Here is a 17,131-nt window from a genome sequence, read left to right as displayed (position 1 = left end):
TCTCACAATCTTCTATGAGTATCAGCCTAGTAACTAAGAGCAGGGGCTCTGGGGTCACAGTGCCTGAATCAAAATCTTTGCTCTGCACTAATCAACTGGTATAACGGGCAAGCTACTTAATTTCTCTATGCCTCAACGTTGTCATCTGTAAGATGGGCACATGGTATTAACTTAGAGGGCTGCTGGGAGGAGGGCCTGCAGTGACTACTGGTTGTTTTTCTGATCCCTTGGTCTGGAGTAATGCACACACCCAATAAGTCTTACAAATGATTTTGAATGGCCTCTGAACCTACTCTTTTCAAGATCACCAACAAACTCAGGGGCTTCGGGTTCAGTGATCACTGGTCCTGATCTGACTAGTTCCCTCAGCAGCACCAACCAGTCCCATCTTCAGTCTCCCCGGGCTTCCTCCTACCACACTGGCCTGATTTGGGATGCCTAAGGACCCAGGAGTCATTTAGCTTCTCCCTCTGCACTCTCCTTAGAAGGATGACTGGTCCTACCCCATGGTTTTGAGCACCTGTCATACGCTGAAGAAACTCAGCTCCTCAGCCTCCGTCTCTTCTTTGAGACCAAGCCACCTACAAGCTCCTGAATATCAGACACTTCTCAAAGCAGCGCAGTGGGGTCTCACTGTCCTCCAGACTTCCACACTTGCTTATCCCTCACTCTCACCTCTCCCGGGCGCTCAGAGAGGAGACCTGCGTAGGGAGAGAAAGGAACCCACTGCGGAATCCAGGCAAGAGCGGCATGTGGCTTGGACTGGAGCTGTGCTATGGAGGAGGTGAGCGGTGGGCATGTACCAGCTTGCCTTGGCAAAGGATGGAGTGAGGAGAGGAGAAGCCTTGGAGGCAGATGCCAATACGCAGTGTATGTGAGACGGGCAAGGTCGAGAGAGAGTGAACTTCACATCAAAGACAGTTCGAGGCAAAGGACAAGGCACCTTCTGGGCACGGGAAAGAACGTGCGCTACGCTGCCTACCGTTGGATAGGTGCGGGAGAAAGGAGACTCGTTTCATGAGAGAATTTTTAGGGACGCTAAGTTACAGTTAAAGGGAACGGAATGTTGCAGAAAAGGGTAGATAAAGGCAACACAGATCCTTATGCTGCTAAGTCACTTCGGTAGTGTCCGACTCTATGTGACCCCATAGACGGCAGCCCACCAGGCTCCCCCACCCCGGGGATTCTCCAGGCGAGAACACTGGAGTGGGTTGCCATTTCCTTCTCCAATGCATGAAAGTGAAAGCGAAGTCATTCAGTCATGTCCGACTCTTAGCGACCCCATGGACTGCAGCCTACTAGGCTCCTCCGTCCATGGGATTTTCCAGGCAAGAGTACTGGAATGGGGTTCCATTGCCTTCTCCAACAGATCCTTATAGCCAGATATAATTGCCCAGTTCCCTAAATTAATTCCCCCAGTACTATATACAATGTTATATACATTAAAAAAAAAAACACACAACTTTTAAATGACATTTCAAACATGCAGGAAACTATAGACTTGTGTTATAAATATCCTTATACCCACCACTCTGTTGTGATGTATATATACATTTTTCAATTTTTAATTTAAATATATTAAAATTTTTTTTACAGTGTTGTATTGGTTTCTGCCAAACAATAATGCAAATCAGCCTTAATTATACATACATCCCCTTCCTTCTCCACATCCCCTCTCCAGTGCCAGACTGGGATCCCTGTGCAACACTGCAACTTCTCGCCAGCTATCAACAAATATACACTACCAGATGTAAGATGTAACCTATATATCTTTTGGGGCTTCCCAGGGTGGTGCTAGTGGTAAAGAACCCACCTGCCAATGCAGAAGACATAAGAGATGCTAGTTTGACCCCTGGGAAGATCCCCTGGAGAAGGAAATGGCAACCCACTCCGGTATTCTTGCCTGAAGAATCCCATGGACAGAGGAACCTGAGGGGCTGCAGTCTGTAGGGTCACAGAGTCAGACACAACTGAAGGGCTAAGTGTCTTTTTAATGGCAGTTGCCTCTGTAGTATTATTGTGCTGTTATGCATTCACTTTATTTTCTTGAATTATAGAAAATGCCTTGAGGGCAGAGGCTCACCCTCCTCTTTGTATCTCAGAGGCATCTTACATGATGCCTCACACACACAGTAGGTCTTCTAATCTTTGCTCAGTTAAACTGAATTCTTGAAAGACCTCGAAGGGATCTTCAGGAAAAAAGAAATTGTGGCAAGCAGCGTGTACTATTCTTACAGGTTTGAGAACCTGCAGCTATTTTTAAGAGATATTAATTCAGAAGGAAGGCTGTAAGAGAAAATAGGGCAGTAGCTGCATCTCATGACATAAAACTAAGAAAATGTATTTCATTTGCTGACATCCTTGGCTAACATTTCTGACTCTGGAATCAAAGGCACAGGTAACCCAAATTTCAACTTTCCCCTGTAGGCTTTCAATATCTGTGCCCTCCTACAAATGCTAAGTATATTTGACTTATTAAGAAAGATGTTTAGGAGTGTAACATGGCAACAATTGACTATCAGCTATGGCGGGTTTACCGTTAGGCAATGTTAAAGGTTTTGTCAAGTCCCAGTGGCTGTGTGTTCTGCCCTAATATGTCTTTTACCTCCTACATTCAGGAAAAGTGTGGTACTGGCTGATACATTAGAACCTTCCATTGCGCTCCTTGACACAGAGCTACATCAGTGACTTACCAGAATTCCTGGAAAAACCTGCTATATACCACAGAAAATGAGACTTTTAATAGCCGTGGCAAGTAGTTAGGGTGACAGTGGCATCTGGTTGTCCTGGATAATCTCAGTTTAGACCTGTTGTAGATCAATAATGTCTCAATTATTATTAGGAATCCCATGTCACTCTCAAAAGCATCTGGGTTGAGAAAATAAATTATCTGGTCACCCTATCAATTTTTACCTAAACTTTTTACATCACATGACTGCCATATGTGACTGAGGCTTCCATTTTTTTAATTTCTGCATTGTCCTGACAAATGGATTAAATAAGACTTTTTGCTTTGTTTTAGGAAGCCACACTAGACATCACAAACAAGCCTATTTTTGGCAAGCTTTCTGAACAGAACACAAACCGAAATAAATCCGTTCACCCAGATGTTTCCATCACAAATTGTGCCGACACGGCACAACTGCCTTTCCACAGAGAAAGAGCAAAGCGTCAAAAAACAGTAGGAACTAAAACTTAAATTACACAGTAAAAATGTCCAACATTTAAAGTCTAGGACTGTGGTTACAGAATTTAAGTCAAAACCAGCTTAAATTGTTGTTGTTTCAAAAACAACAACAAAGATCCAGGATGGCTTTTTATTAGAAAAATGATCTCTCTCTTTTATTTCATCTGCATCAACTTCAAAAAAGGAAAAATCATACAACATTAGAGTAAAATGTAGTTATAACTATATTTTAAGCCTAGCAATTTCAGCTCAATTTTCAGCAGCAATGTTTCACCAGAATCAAAGATTTCCTAGATGGTTTAAAAACACAGTGAAAATTTGGCACTTTGAAACCTTACGTGAATACAGCTTTAACTTCTTATTTTCAAAGAAAAATGAGATTTAACACACAAAAAAATAAGGCAATGCCCCTTAAGGTCCTTAAAAAAAAAAAAAAAAAGAAAAGAAACTCAACCTGCTGTACACATTAAATAATTCAAATCAATGATCCTTTTAAGCCCTTAGCAATGCATGAACCAATGGGGAAAAGCAATCTAATACTTCATGCATTTAGGGGACTGCATTAGAAAGAGTCTTAGCCTGCTTCTGCTTTTATAAATGCAAATATATGCAGAGCAGACAGATTGGGATCTGTACAATTTAGCAATGATCGAAACTTGTAATTTTTGAAAATGGGACAGATGTCCAGATTGGTTATATTAAGATGTTGTTTATTGAAGAAGAAACCAAACAAACAATCCAATTCCACCTCCTCCTTGAAAAGGAAACAAATAAACAATGCTACCACAAATTAGAATAAGCTTTATGTCATCTTGTTTCTTTTATAGAACCCGAAAGCTGAAAGGCAGCTTAGGGTAGAGGAATAAATATTTCCCGACTGTATCATTCACTGCATTACTCATCTTCCTGTCCCTAAAACACAGAAATGGGGGGAAATGCTTCCCCATTCAAGGACCACTTAGAGTCTAAAGGTCAGAGATCAGCTAGATCTCTGGTCAACAAATAAGGGCTGAATGAATGCCATCTTACTTTATTCACTCAAAGTTGTTGAGTGCTTACTGTCTTCCTATACTTGGAATATAATGGCTCCCAGGGCTTATTTGATGATATTGAGTGCCTAGAACGTACCAGGCACTGAGGAAATATGATGAAAACATAGTAATTGCCCTCAGTCTCATGGGGAAGACAAGTAAATAAATACATGATTTAAATGGGGTGCTAAGTATGGTAATGAATGTATATGAGGTACCATAGCAAATGAGATGAGGATGGATTGATTCTGACTGGGACATGAAAAAAGACTTTATTACTATACACCTGGGCGTTTTTGGGTGGTGCACTGGTAAAGAATCCACCTGCCAATGCAGGAGATGCAAGAGACGTGAGTTTGATCCCTGGGTCAGAAGACCCCCTTGAAGTAGGAAATGGCAACTCACTCCAGTATTCTTGGGTAGAGGAACCTGGTGGGCTACAGTTTACGGGGACACAAAGAGTCAGACATAACTGAGCAACTGAGCATTCACGGACTATATGCTTCGAGATTTGAAAAACTGCTGAGTGTATTTCCTGAGAGTTTAAACAGAGAAATGACATGATCGGTTGTGTTACAAAACAGCCACTCTGGAGGCAAAGTGGAGTAGAGTAGCATAGGGAAGAGGCTAGTGGTGAAGAAGTCTAATTATGGTAGCTGCATAGCCCAGGTAAGAGATGACAAGGGTGTGATCGAATAGAATGATGCTGGGCCTGGAGAAAGGATGTCTAGACACAAGATCAACCAAATGTGTCCACCACTGAGCCTCAGCCACATTTCCAGAGAGCACCAGCGGCTACAGGATCCACTCTTACACTGAGCTGGAATCAATCTCACTCCAGCTACCATTTGCTGGCCTAGTCGTGCACTCTGGAGAAATTCAGACATGACAGATCCTCAAATGCTGGCTCTGTGTTCATGCTTGATTGCCATCAGTGAAATTCAGATAAAATATTTATATTCTTCTAACTAACAAAACAGCAGAGTCGGGACATACATTTCAAATGTGTACTAAATCTCCTGCCCTAAACGTTCACCTTCAAGGTAAGGTGAGATCTGCTCTGAGACAAAGTAGAGCAGTTGGTTTTTTTAAATCTTTTTTAAAAAAATCCCAACAAACTTCCGCTTCATAGATGTTTGCTGGGTTTTGAACTCATTCACCTTACGAGTTACCCCTCTCCTTGCTTCGTAGACTCTACAAATGAGGTTCTTCATTCAAGAGAATAGGATATGGCCATTCTGAAGGCACCTGCTTCTCTGATCAATGGCCAGTACTTTACATGAATGAGGGACAGGAGAGCAGGAGAGGTCATTCATGGTTCTACAACCCTGCTCTCTGCACTTTCACTGCAGAAATTCAACGTGCTGAAGCTACCACTAGAAGCCTACAATTCTAAGAAATGTCCTGGATTTCCCTCCACAGTTTTAGAAAGAGTCCTTCAGCCCAGCCCAATCTACCTCCCAGAGCAAGATGGTGAGCAGAGGCCCTGGTCAAGCAGGTCTCTATGTGTGTCATCGGTAAGGTTTTCTATTCAGGGAGGCCAGGGATTAATATACTACTGAGTTTTGTTCAGGGAAACAGAGATTTTTTTATTATGAAAGTTTTCAAATATATATAAAACAAACTCACATATGACCTTCCTTCAGATTCAACATTACCAACATCTGCCCCTCTTGCTTCATTTATCCTTTTCATCCTTTTTCTTTCCCCCTCTTTTTTGACTTCCTTTTTTCTTTACCTCCCTTCCTTTCTTCCTCCCTCCTTTCTTTTGTATAGTATTGTTAAGCAAATCTCTCACATTATGTTGTTCTATCCCTATGTCAGAGTAACTCTAAAACATACTTTCTAGGGACTTCCCTGGCTGTCCAGTGGTTAAGCCTCTGGGCACAGGTTTGATCCCTCATCAGAGAACTAAGATCCCACATCCCACAGCCAAAAAGAAAAAAAAAAAGGACATTTTCTTATATAAACACACTGACCAAATTCACTATTACACCTGACCAAATTAATGATAAGTCTTTAAAACCATCTAGGATCTAGTTCACAGGAAAGTTTTAGAAGAAGCCTTGCAATCTCTGTTGCTTCTCTAAGGGAAAGACTATGCCACAGAGCTTTCTTAGATTATCAGGATATTTCCCTTTATACTCAGCTTAAATTTGTATCCAATCACTATATATCCTCATGTATCATGTTAATTAATCTACCCTTTTAATGTCTACACATTTCAAGTATTTGTATATAGTTAGCTGGTTTTTCCTTAGTCTGTACTTAACTGAGCTATACATATTTAATTCTAATCTTCTCTTATTCATTGATGCCCTCAGCCCCTTAATCATTTCAGTGCTTTGCTTTGAACCTCGTCCACCTGGTTTCCATAAGCCCGGTGATGAGTAGCCCAGAACCAGATGCAGTGTTCCAAGAGTGTTTGCACCCCGATGAAACTGCTCCCCATTTTTCCCCCTGAATGTTCAATCCCAAAGCACAAGAGCCGTGCTCTGTCACATTGTAACAGAAACAAATGTTTTATTTTCTGCTTTTATTCCCAGTTATTTTTTGGCATTACAGCATGTGTTTCATTCCTCCCGCTAAACATCTGTGCTTCAGCTCACTTTCCTCCAGATGTAACACAAACAGCATCTGGGAATCAAGACAGTACAGAGACCCAGCCCTGCCACTCTAGCGATGCAACTCTGGCAAGTCACTCAGGGCCACTTCAGGTCCTTCACCTAAATAACAGATAAAGACATTCTTCCTAATTCACAGGATTGCTGGAGGGTCAAATGAGATGATGTAAATGAAAAATGTTTACTAACCATTTTTTTTAAAGGTTTTTAAAAAATTAACTAATTTATTTATAGCTGTGTTGGGTCTTCGTTGCTGCATGCAGGCTTTCTTTAGTTGTGGAGCAGAGGCTACTCTCCACCTGCAGCGCATTGGCTTCTCACTGCGGTGGCTTCTCTTATTGTAGAGGGTAGGTTCTAGGCACGTGGGCTTCGACAGTACCCAGGGTCAGCAGCTGCAGCTTGCTGGCTGCAAAGCATGGGCTTCATCAGTTGCAGCACAGGGGCGCATTAGTTGTGGCTCATGGGCCCTAGAGCATGCAGGCTTCAGCAGTTGCTGTGTGCGGGCTCAGCTGCTCTGCAGCATGTGGAATCTTCCAGGGATTGAACCCACATCCCCTGCATTGGCAGGCAGATTTCTATCCACTGTGCCACCAGCGAAGTCCAAGGTTTACTATTAATAACTTAAATGCCATATGTGTTTATGTGTGTGTATCTATATTAGTACATGAAATATAGAAAAGGTGAACATTGACATTCGCTAAAGACTTTTTCTACTTGTATCAATACCCTATTGTATCATTTAATAATCTCCGGTATCAGGAAATTTTTTCTTTCAGCCCTGTTCTTCTCATCAAAACAGAATCATATAAAGCATCTCATATGCCTGGACTATACAAGCATGAGAATTTCAGGTTTATGCTTCACTTACATGTAAATCAGGTACAGGACATTGGCTTCTGTTTACTTACTGAGTTCTAGGAAAGTATGCTAAACACTTTACCTGAAAAATGACCTAATTTAGACCTCATAATTTCATAAAATAGTCACCACTGATATCCCCAATTTACATATGAGGAAACTGGGGCTCAGGAAAGTTAAGTAACTTTCTCAAGGTGAATAGCTGAAGATAAGCAGTAGAGCTTGGTAAACCTAATACCTCCAGAGCCCTTGCTTCAACAATGGGCATGAGTTAATATTTCAAATAATTAGGAACCCCTAACTACAGATAAAATTCAACAAACCTACTATATGCCAGACACTTAGAGAAGTGAAAAGGAGTAATTCTTTTCAGGAGGCTTATTGTTTGATCACTGAACTCACGGCTGTTAAAAGGAACAAGTAATCATGGCTGTTATAATGATGACTCATGGCCATTGTTATCAGAGGCAACTGTACCAACTATCCACTGCCTAAGAAAATGCTTGAAAGTGAAAGTGTTAGTCCCTCAGTCATGTCCAACTCTTTGCCATCCCATGGGCTGTAACCTGCAAGCTCCTCTGTTCATGGGATTCTCCAGGCAAGAATACTGAAGTGGGTAGCCATTCCCTTCTCCAAGGGATCTTTCTGATCCAGGATTGAACATGGGTCTCCTGCACTACAGGCAGATTCATTACCATCTGAGCCACACTCTTATGCAAAAAACCAGATTAGTTTAAGAAAATCTATTTGATGACTATTGCTAATCATTTTTCCTCCAATTCTCTGGCTGTCAGTTATCTAATAAATCACTGAATAAAATCTCTTTTTCTTTAAACTGTCCATTCAAAGATGTATTATCTGAGAAGGCTCTAGTTCAGACTTTTTATTACCTCAGTCCTGGATTACTGCATTAGACTCAGTTCCAACTGACTTTCTGCCTCTTTCTACCTACTTTGGGCTTCCCTGGTGGCTCAGTGGTAAAGAATTCCCCTGCCAATGCAGGAGATACAGGTTCAATCTCTGGGTCGAAAAGATCTGCTGGAGAAGGAAATGCCAACACACTCCAGTATTCTTGCCTAGGAAATCCCATGGACAGATGTGCCTGGAGGGCTACAGTCCGTGGGTTTCAAAAGAGGTGGACACGACTTAGCAATTAAACAACATTTCTACCTTTTTAGTTCCTGCCAGACACCACTGCCAGGTAAATTTCCTTAAAATAAAGCTTCCATATGAACCAGTCCCTCCTCTGAAGCTTTACTCAGTTCTGCCTTTCAAGGCTCCAAATGATATCATGACAATTTGCTTTTCCAACCACAACATAAATTCTCCTCTCCACCCAGACCATCCTCTTCTTTGCTGACTGAATGTGCCTTGTGTACCACCGTCTTTGCCGGAACTCTTCTCCCCTCCATCTGACTTGTCTCCTCTTTGAATACTATCTATTGTTCAAGGCCCAACTCAGGTCTTCCTTCTTGAGGTAGCTGTCCTGGTCACTGAACATCCATGTTCTCCTTCCTCTGTTCTCAGTAGAAGCTCAGCAAGTGTTTGCAGAAATTAATTATAACTCCATTGAACATCAATAGCATTTTTTGGGGCCATATCACTCACTGATACAAAATTATGTACGTATGTACGTATGGCACCACATCATGTGTGCTCCGTCGCCCAGTCATGTCTGCCTGTTTGTAACCCCGTGGGTTGTAGCATGCCAGTCCCTTCTCTCCGTGGAATTTTCCAGTCAAGAATACTGGAGTGGGTTGCCATTTTCTTCTCCAGAGGATCTTCCCAACCCAGGGATCGTAGCCGGGCTCCTGCATTGATAGGCGGATTCTTTCCCACTGAGCCACCTGGGAAGCTCAGTGGTGCTACTTAACTTTCTATATGTACATTTCTTGAGTTCCTATTTGAAGTAAAGTGAAAGCTTCTTAAAGGCCTGAACCGGGTCTTCAAGACTTCTTTTGTATGCCATATACTGTTCCCCAGGCAAAGGCACTGTATACTTAAACTGACATACAGTTTAACTGACTCTGATGCTGGGAAAGATTAAAGGCAGGAGAAGAAGGGGGCAACAGAGGATGAGCTGGTTGGATGGCATCACCGACTCAATGAATGTGAGTTTGAGCAAACTCCAGGAGATGGTGAAGAACAGGGAAGCCTGGCGTGCTGCAGTCCATGGGACTGCAAAGAGTCAGACACAACTTAGTGACTAAACAACAACAAATACTTAAACAATATGGAATAAAATCACCTAGTCAACACGTTTAGATAATATAGCCAGTTCGGCAGGCCAAAAGAACAGTCACGACTTAAGATATCTGGCCTCTAAGTCTTAGCCTTACTAATGCATTAATTTAGAGCTGATGAAAATAAACTGAAAATGCAAGAAATTCGGATGCCCTCAAAAGGATAAATACAAAGGAAAATACCTGGACACATCAGAGACAAACTGCTGCAAATCAAAGATAAAACCCTGAAGGCAGCTACAGAAAACTATACAAGCCAGAAGACAATTGAATGACACGAAAGTGCTGAATGGAAAGAAAAAAAAGTTAATGAATCTAGATTTATATATCCAGAAAAACTGTAATTCAAAACAAAAGGTAAAATAAACACTGTTCAGACAAACAAGAGTAAAGAAAATTCACTGCTCTCAGACTTGTGTTATAAGAAATGTTAAAGGAAATTATTCAGAAAGGAGTATGATACCAGATAGAAATTTAGATCTACATTAAACAAATGAAAAACACCAGGATGTAGATAAATATAAAAGTTTTAAAAACCTTTTTAGATTTATAAGTGTTTAGAAGGAAATGGCAACCCACTTCAGTGTCCTTGCCTGGAGAATCCCAGGGACGGGGGAGCCTGGTGGGCTGCCATCTCTGTGGTCGCAAAGAGTCGGACACAACTGAAGCGACTTAGCAGCAGCATCAGCAGAAGATAACTAACAGTCAGGGGTCGGCAAGCTACAATATGAAGGTAAATATAGTTTTATTGAAACATAACCACATCCATTCATTTATGTGTAGTGTCAAGAGCTACGACCCCTGGTCTAAAGCACCAAAGTAAAGAACAATTTAAAAAACCCAATATATTATAAAGTTTATCATGTAAAGTATGTAATGTAAAAGCTTATAATGTAAAAGTATGAAAATAGCCCAAAATATAGGAGATATTTGAAGGTAATCTGTGATAAGGACATGTATCATAAACATAAAAAAATTTTAAAGAGGTAATATTAACAAGTCAATAGGGAGATTACAATGGAATACTAAAAATATTTAAAACTGAAAGCTAATCAAGTGCCCATCATTCAGAAAAATGGATAAATGTAGGTATATTCACACAACGGAATACTAAACAATAATGAGAATGATTTATGCCTGTATACAAGACAATGGAAGAACCTCACAAATGTAATTGTGAGCAAAAGAAGCCAGACAAAAAAGAGTATATACTGTTCACTTTATTTATAGAAAGCACAAAGGCAGACAAAATAACAATCTATAATGTTAGATGTGGTTACCCTTGGCAGTGGGGTGGGGTTAGAGGGCTAGTGACTAGAAAGAACTCTCTGGAGGACCTCCAGTGAATTAGTAACCTTCTGTTTTTTTAATTTAGTTGTTGGTTACACATGCTTGCTTTATGAAAATTTATTGAGTGATACATTTATGATATATGCAATTTTCTGTATGGATATTAAATATCTGTAAAAATTATAAATATACATCTATTAACTTTTACTGATACTTATATAAATATATATGATATGCTGCTGCTGCTAAGTCACTTCAGTCATGTCCGACTCTGTGTGACCCCATAGACGGCAGCCCACCAGGCTCTCCGTCCCTGGGATTGATATATACTTAAACTAAAACCCTGATAAAAGAATATGACAACACACACCAAAAGAGGGATTTTGAAAAAAAGCTGATGTTCTATAAACTTTAAAAAGTCACAGTAATTTTGAAATAAATATATAAGTAAACAGTAAATTAAAATAGCAGAAGAATGAATTCATTATCTGGGAGAAAGATTAAAGGAAATTCTCTAAGAAGCAGCACTGAGATAAAGAGCTAGAAAATATGAAAGAGTAATTAGATACAGAATAAAATGAAAAGACATAAATCTAACAGGACTGCTAGATGCAACAGATGTGATATTCAAAGAGATAAAGGATGAGAACTTTCCAAAATTGATGAACAGCATGAAAGTTCAGGCTCAAAAAGAATGTGCTCTGAACAGAATAAACACAAATCATCTATATTCAGAAGGCTATGGTAGTGCTGCAAAAATTCTTAAAGATAGACTAGCTGTCTCCTTTGTTTTAAAGTCTTTTGGACTCTGTGGGAGAGGGAGCGGGGGAATGATTTGGGAGAATGGCATTGAAACACGTATAATACCATAAAAGAAACGAATCGCCAGTCCAGGTCTGATGCAGGATACAGGATGATTGGGGCTGGTGCACTGGGATGACCTAGAGGGATGGTACGGGGAGGGAGGTGGGAGGAGGGGTTCAGAATGGGGAGCACGTGTACAGCCGTGGCGGATTCATGTTGATGTATGGCAAAAACAATACAATATTGTAAAGTAATTAGCCTCCAATTAAAATAAATAAATTTAAAAAAAAAAAAAAGAATATTGAGGCCTAAAAAGATTAAGTGATTTGCCTCAATCAAAAAGCTAATAGTAGAGATGGAAATAATCTTAATATGTTACAGTTTAAGGCTTACTTACAGATAAGAGGAGCAAAATAGTCATTTCTGACTTCAACTTTCCTACTGGTATCATCATTTATAATAGCAATATGAGACATTACTGTTCACAGAGAGAATTTAACTCAAGTTGAAACTATGAAGATATTATGGATTCAAGTGCATGCACCAAGTGTTTAACAAGGGATACTCAGTAAGTGATTAGGCCAGGCTACTGCTGCCCACATATACCTTAAAGAAATAGTTTCAAGATAAATTTCCTATTTCAATTTAACTACAAGACCATTAAAATCATTTCAACCCAAAAAACCTACATTTTTCATATTCCCCTATTTAAATGTTTCAACATTTTAGAGTGCTTTTGAATTACAATTTTTCTGTTATATGCATCAACATATAAGGTAAATTATTTTCTTCCTTTGAAACAGAACTAATTAAACCTCTAAATGCCCACTATAAGTCTGATACAAATTTCAAACTGGTCTGAAAGATAGAAAATGTACTAAAGACCTGTTATAAAGCATTCTTTTCTTATGTAGTACAATGAGTAATTTCTGATGGTGGATCTGGAATAGGTATTAATTCAAGTATTAAAGAAGAAAAGATCTAGTTAGGATAGGAAAGTGTTAAGTTTAATTCTTATTCAAATTTTATAATTTTGAATAATCAGAGAAAAAATTATATTATTTTAATGATCATGGGTCTTAAATCTATAATAAAATAATTCTATGGCCAAGTCTGCTGACTTTTCAGACAATATTTTCCAGAAATATAAAAAAATTAAATGTCGAAATGATCTGTATATTCCAGGTAGAAGCATTTTCAGAAATTTCTAACACATGTTTTCTTACAAATAAGACAACTTTATTATGACATGAAATACATAGGCACAGGTATTTAATATTTTGACTAAAGTGAAAAAAACGAAGCAATCGGTACATAAATACCAGACTCAGGAGAAAACTAATTTGTTTTATGGGCGAGTCAAACTTTTTAGAGCATCTTGATCAGTTACAGCTGCTTATGAAAGTTAATAATGTTTTTAATTTTCAATAAATTTTAACTATTCATACTCATAAATCTGGCAACTATAAAGGAATTCTTAAAATCAGTTAGCAAATTTAGTCAGTAAAAATGAAAAATGAAACTAAAATAAAAAAAGACAACAGACCATGAAAATACTTCTACCAAGTATTTACTGCACAAATAACTCACACAAATGTATAAAGAAACCATTAAGACATTTATTTATACAAGTGACAAAGTATATGAAAAAGTCACACAGAGGTAAACTGGCAATTTTGAACTCTTTTAACTTACTAAATTAGCAACAATAACATATAAAACCCCCACTCAAAGCTGTAAACTTCTGGTGAACTGATATACTCAAATGGTAACACTGTAAAATGTTACAACTCCCTGGGAAAGCAATAAGGCAAACTTACTAAGAACCATAAAACTGTTTATATTACTTCATTTAATAATTCCACTTCCAGGAACTTATCCTAATAAAACTGAAAATAAACTTAAGAATTTAGCAATCGGGAAATGGTTTAAATAAAGTAAAAAGATTAAATAATCATTATCAAAACTAAATACAAATAGTCAAATAATATGAAATAAAAAATAGTTAAAAAAAGAGTAATACAAAATGAAAGTTCTGAAGTCACTTCAGCGAGGTGGTGACGATTACGGGTAATTTTTCCATTTGGCAAAATTTTCTTCAGTGTTTTCAGTAAAAGAAAAAGATCGATTACCATTTCAGAAAGTCACTTGTCGTTTCAAAACATTTATGCTCTTTACCATTAGCAAACTATGCATGCCAAAATTGAAGTTGAGAAACAGCCAAGATGCCCCAGGTGCTTGCTACTCCGTACCAGGCGATGTACGAAGGCGTACTGTGACTTGTCCCTTTCCAACAGGAAGAGGCAACCACCGCCACCTTTGGTCACGCAAAGTGCAGGGCACTGGACACAAGCAAAGCTGTCAAAGTCCCAGCTTACAACTCTGTGTGTCTGAAGTTGTATTTAAGGCATTATGATCACTAGCTCTTTTCCTTATCATTTTCTGTGTCATTTAAGAAAGTTCCGTTTTTAAAATGTTGACAATACGCTGAAAGTGCTCTACTGAAGCATGTAACTTTTTAGACTGAGTTTATATGAGGTTCACCACAAATACGACCATTTTTCTTTAACATATTTAAAATTTCGAGGTTAGAGGTTACAAAACAACTACCTTTGCAAGAAAGACAATCCATAAAAATCTAAAAATTCTTATTTGATGAAAATTTAACAACTCTTCCCTTTGAAACTAGATTTATTTGAATAAATGCAGTGGGATTTGAACAGACTGGCTGCATTATATACTGCTTTCCCATAACAAAAATATGAAGCACTCATTATACATGAAATTTATTCTTTTGGAATGTGACTGTTTTCAAAACTATGGTGAAGAGGGACAGGGACCTGTCAGTAGGCCACTTGAATGAAAATGTTTGAGAACAACTGTTTTTCAACATTTAAAGAGAAGGGATTAACTGCAAATACACGGCAAACCTCAGCATTTGTAAACATCATTTGAAAAAGCAAACTGAAAAAATACCAGGGGCTTGATACCCTAGAAAAAGGTATAAATAAATACTAAAAAATAAAGAAAAGAAGTTTTTAATTGAAGACACATTCTTTAGCTTAATTTTTTAAAATTAGGTTATTTAGTATATTGGCACAGGGTGGTCAACTGTATTGATTACCAGGAAAACATCTCATAGCTGCCAAAACATAAGCCATAGGAGCTGTCCTATGCTAATGGTGGAGTAGAGGTGAATTTAATTAAACATTTAGTCTTCTCTTTACCTTCCATTAGTGGTAGCAGCAATAATTTGGTTCATTTAGAAATATTTGTTATAAAAGTTTATTAGTTTCCAAGATCTAAACAAACACAGCTATTACCAAGATAAGTATAACATTATTAAAGAAATGTTCTTAATAATCATAAACTCTATAAAACATAAGAGTTAAATAATGGCTTTTTCAAACATAGTTAAGGAGTTTCAATAACCAGAGCCACCAGGAAGCCAAAATAAAGTCAAAGAAACAAATACACATTCACTTCATGACACCAAAGAAACATGTAGCTCATTGTTTTTCCCCTCTGATTAGAAAATATGGTCAACTTTTTCATAGGAGAAGACTTTTAAGAGAGATCAAAATCAGAAAGTTGCTTTTCCTGAATCTGATCTAATAGCATGACAATATTCTATAGTACAACAAGAAATGAACAACTGCAGGGCTATTTATAATGTACAGCAGATAAATTGTGCACCATAGAAACCATAAATGATGGACATTTTTCTTCATGCAAAAAAATAAAAAAAAACCCATAGGTATCATTTGTCTTTTGCACGAAGCCTGTCATTCTGCACACAGGATTCAAATGTCAATGAGGAAATGATAACAATCCCAAGCCAGTCTTAAAGTGTCTTAATTACATCGTCTTCTCCCTTTGTCTCATTCAGAGTTATACACTCACAGCTCAAAACTTGCTCATTAGACTCCTCAGGTTTTGATTTTTTAAGTGCCAGCTCTGCTGGGAGAAGAGATGAGCACCGCTGGAGAGACTGTGCAATGTCATCAATCGTCCATTTGTCTTCGGGCAGGGCATGCTCCTCCAGGGTGAATGGTCCCTGTTTGGTTCGCGTCAGCTCTAGCACATTGGCACAGGAAGAGAGTTCTGTGGCAACAAAAGGGGAAAAGAAAATGCATGATAAATGATTTAGTATTTCATAGTCTATCATTTTTCAAATGTCTGAGGGACTCAATTCAAACCATTCAAAACTACCCTAAATGTAAAGTTGTAATCATCCAAAATAATAACCAGAAGCCTTGAGATTATGAAATGATTAAGTAGCCAAATAATATTTAATAGCTCATCTAATAAACTGGTTTAAAGTCTAGAAGGAACGGGCATTCACTTTTCTTACTTAACCCATGAAGCAACCTCCTGAGGTAATATTACTCTCACTTTGCAGATGAGGTAACGAGGCCTGTCCCGTGTCACCACAGCCAGCCAATGGCAGGGCCAGATCTCCAACTTCCCGGTTGTTAGGAAGACGATGGCTTCTAGGTTGCTTTAAAAAATTTGACGTGTAGCAATGAAAACAATTTTTTTTTAAAGGAGTAATCTTTTCTTTTTGTCCCTACTTTTGAGTTAAAACATTTTATGCTTGAAAAAAAATGTTGGCCTTAGATTCACTATTCACATCTTCATTTTCTGTTCCTCTTTTTCTCCTCTCTCCCATTACAAGCATTTCACTGCAGCTGTGGATGCTGCTAACTGTCTGCCATAAACCTAGAATGCTTTTAAGGCTGAAAGCACAGCCTTCAGTACTGGCACAGTACTGGCACAGTTCCTAAGGCCAGTACTCAGAGACATGAAAAACGGAAAATTCCTTCTTCCCATCAAAAAGGAATATTACTCTCTAAATGGTAATTCATAATTCATCTTTATGCTTACCTTTGCCAATGTCACTGACCAAGCTTCTGATATAAAAACCTCCTCCACATTCGACATCTGGAATGTTAATAGTGACATGGTGAATTGCTAAGCTCCTATGAAATCCACTTTACATAGAAATGATGCCCCTAAACAAATGTAAAAATGCACTATGCAAACAATCGAGTGATAAAATATTTATGTGCCATAACATAAATTATTCATCTA

General features: G+C 38.5%; 1 protein-coding gene across 2 annotated transcripts in view; it reads right to left on the bottom strand.

Moving 5' to 3' along the window:
* Nucleotides 1-13,634: 13,634 nt before the first annotated feature.
* Nucleotides 13,635-17,131, bottom strand: part of TRUB1 (TruB pseudouridine synthase family member 1) — a 32,807-nt gene continuing 29,310 nt past the window's right edge. For both annotated transcript variants that reach the window (XM_070780900.1, XM_019953177.2), the window contains exons 7-8: nucleotides 16,925-16,981; nucleotides 13,635-16,141 (exon numbers count right to left, since the gene is read on the bottom strand). In XM_070780900.1, coding sequence (XP_070637001.1) covers nucleotides 15,882-16,141; nucleotides 16,925-16,981 — 317 coding nt within the window. In that variant the 3' untranslated portion in view covers nucleotides 13,635-15,881. The remainder of the gene's footprint in view (nucleotides 16,142-16,924; nucleotides 16,982-17,131) is intronic.

Source organism: Bos indicus, chromosome 26, assembly GCF_029378745.1.
Source record: "Bos indicus isolate NIAB-ARS_2022 breed Sahiwal x Tharparkar chromosome 26, NIAB-ARS_B.indTharparkar_mat_pri_1.0, whole genome shotgun sequence".
NCBI lineage: Eukaryota > Metazoa > Chordata > Mammalia > Artiodactyla > Bovidae > Bos > Bos indicus.
This window is presented reverse-complemented; position numbering and strand designations above follow the sequence as displayed.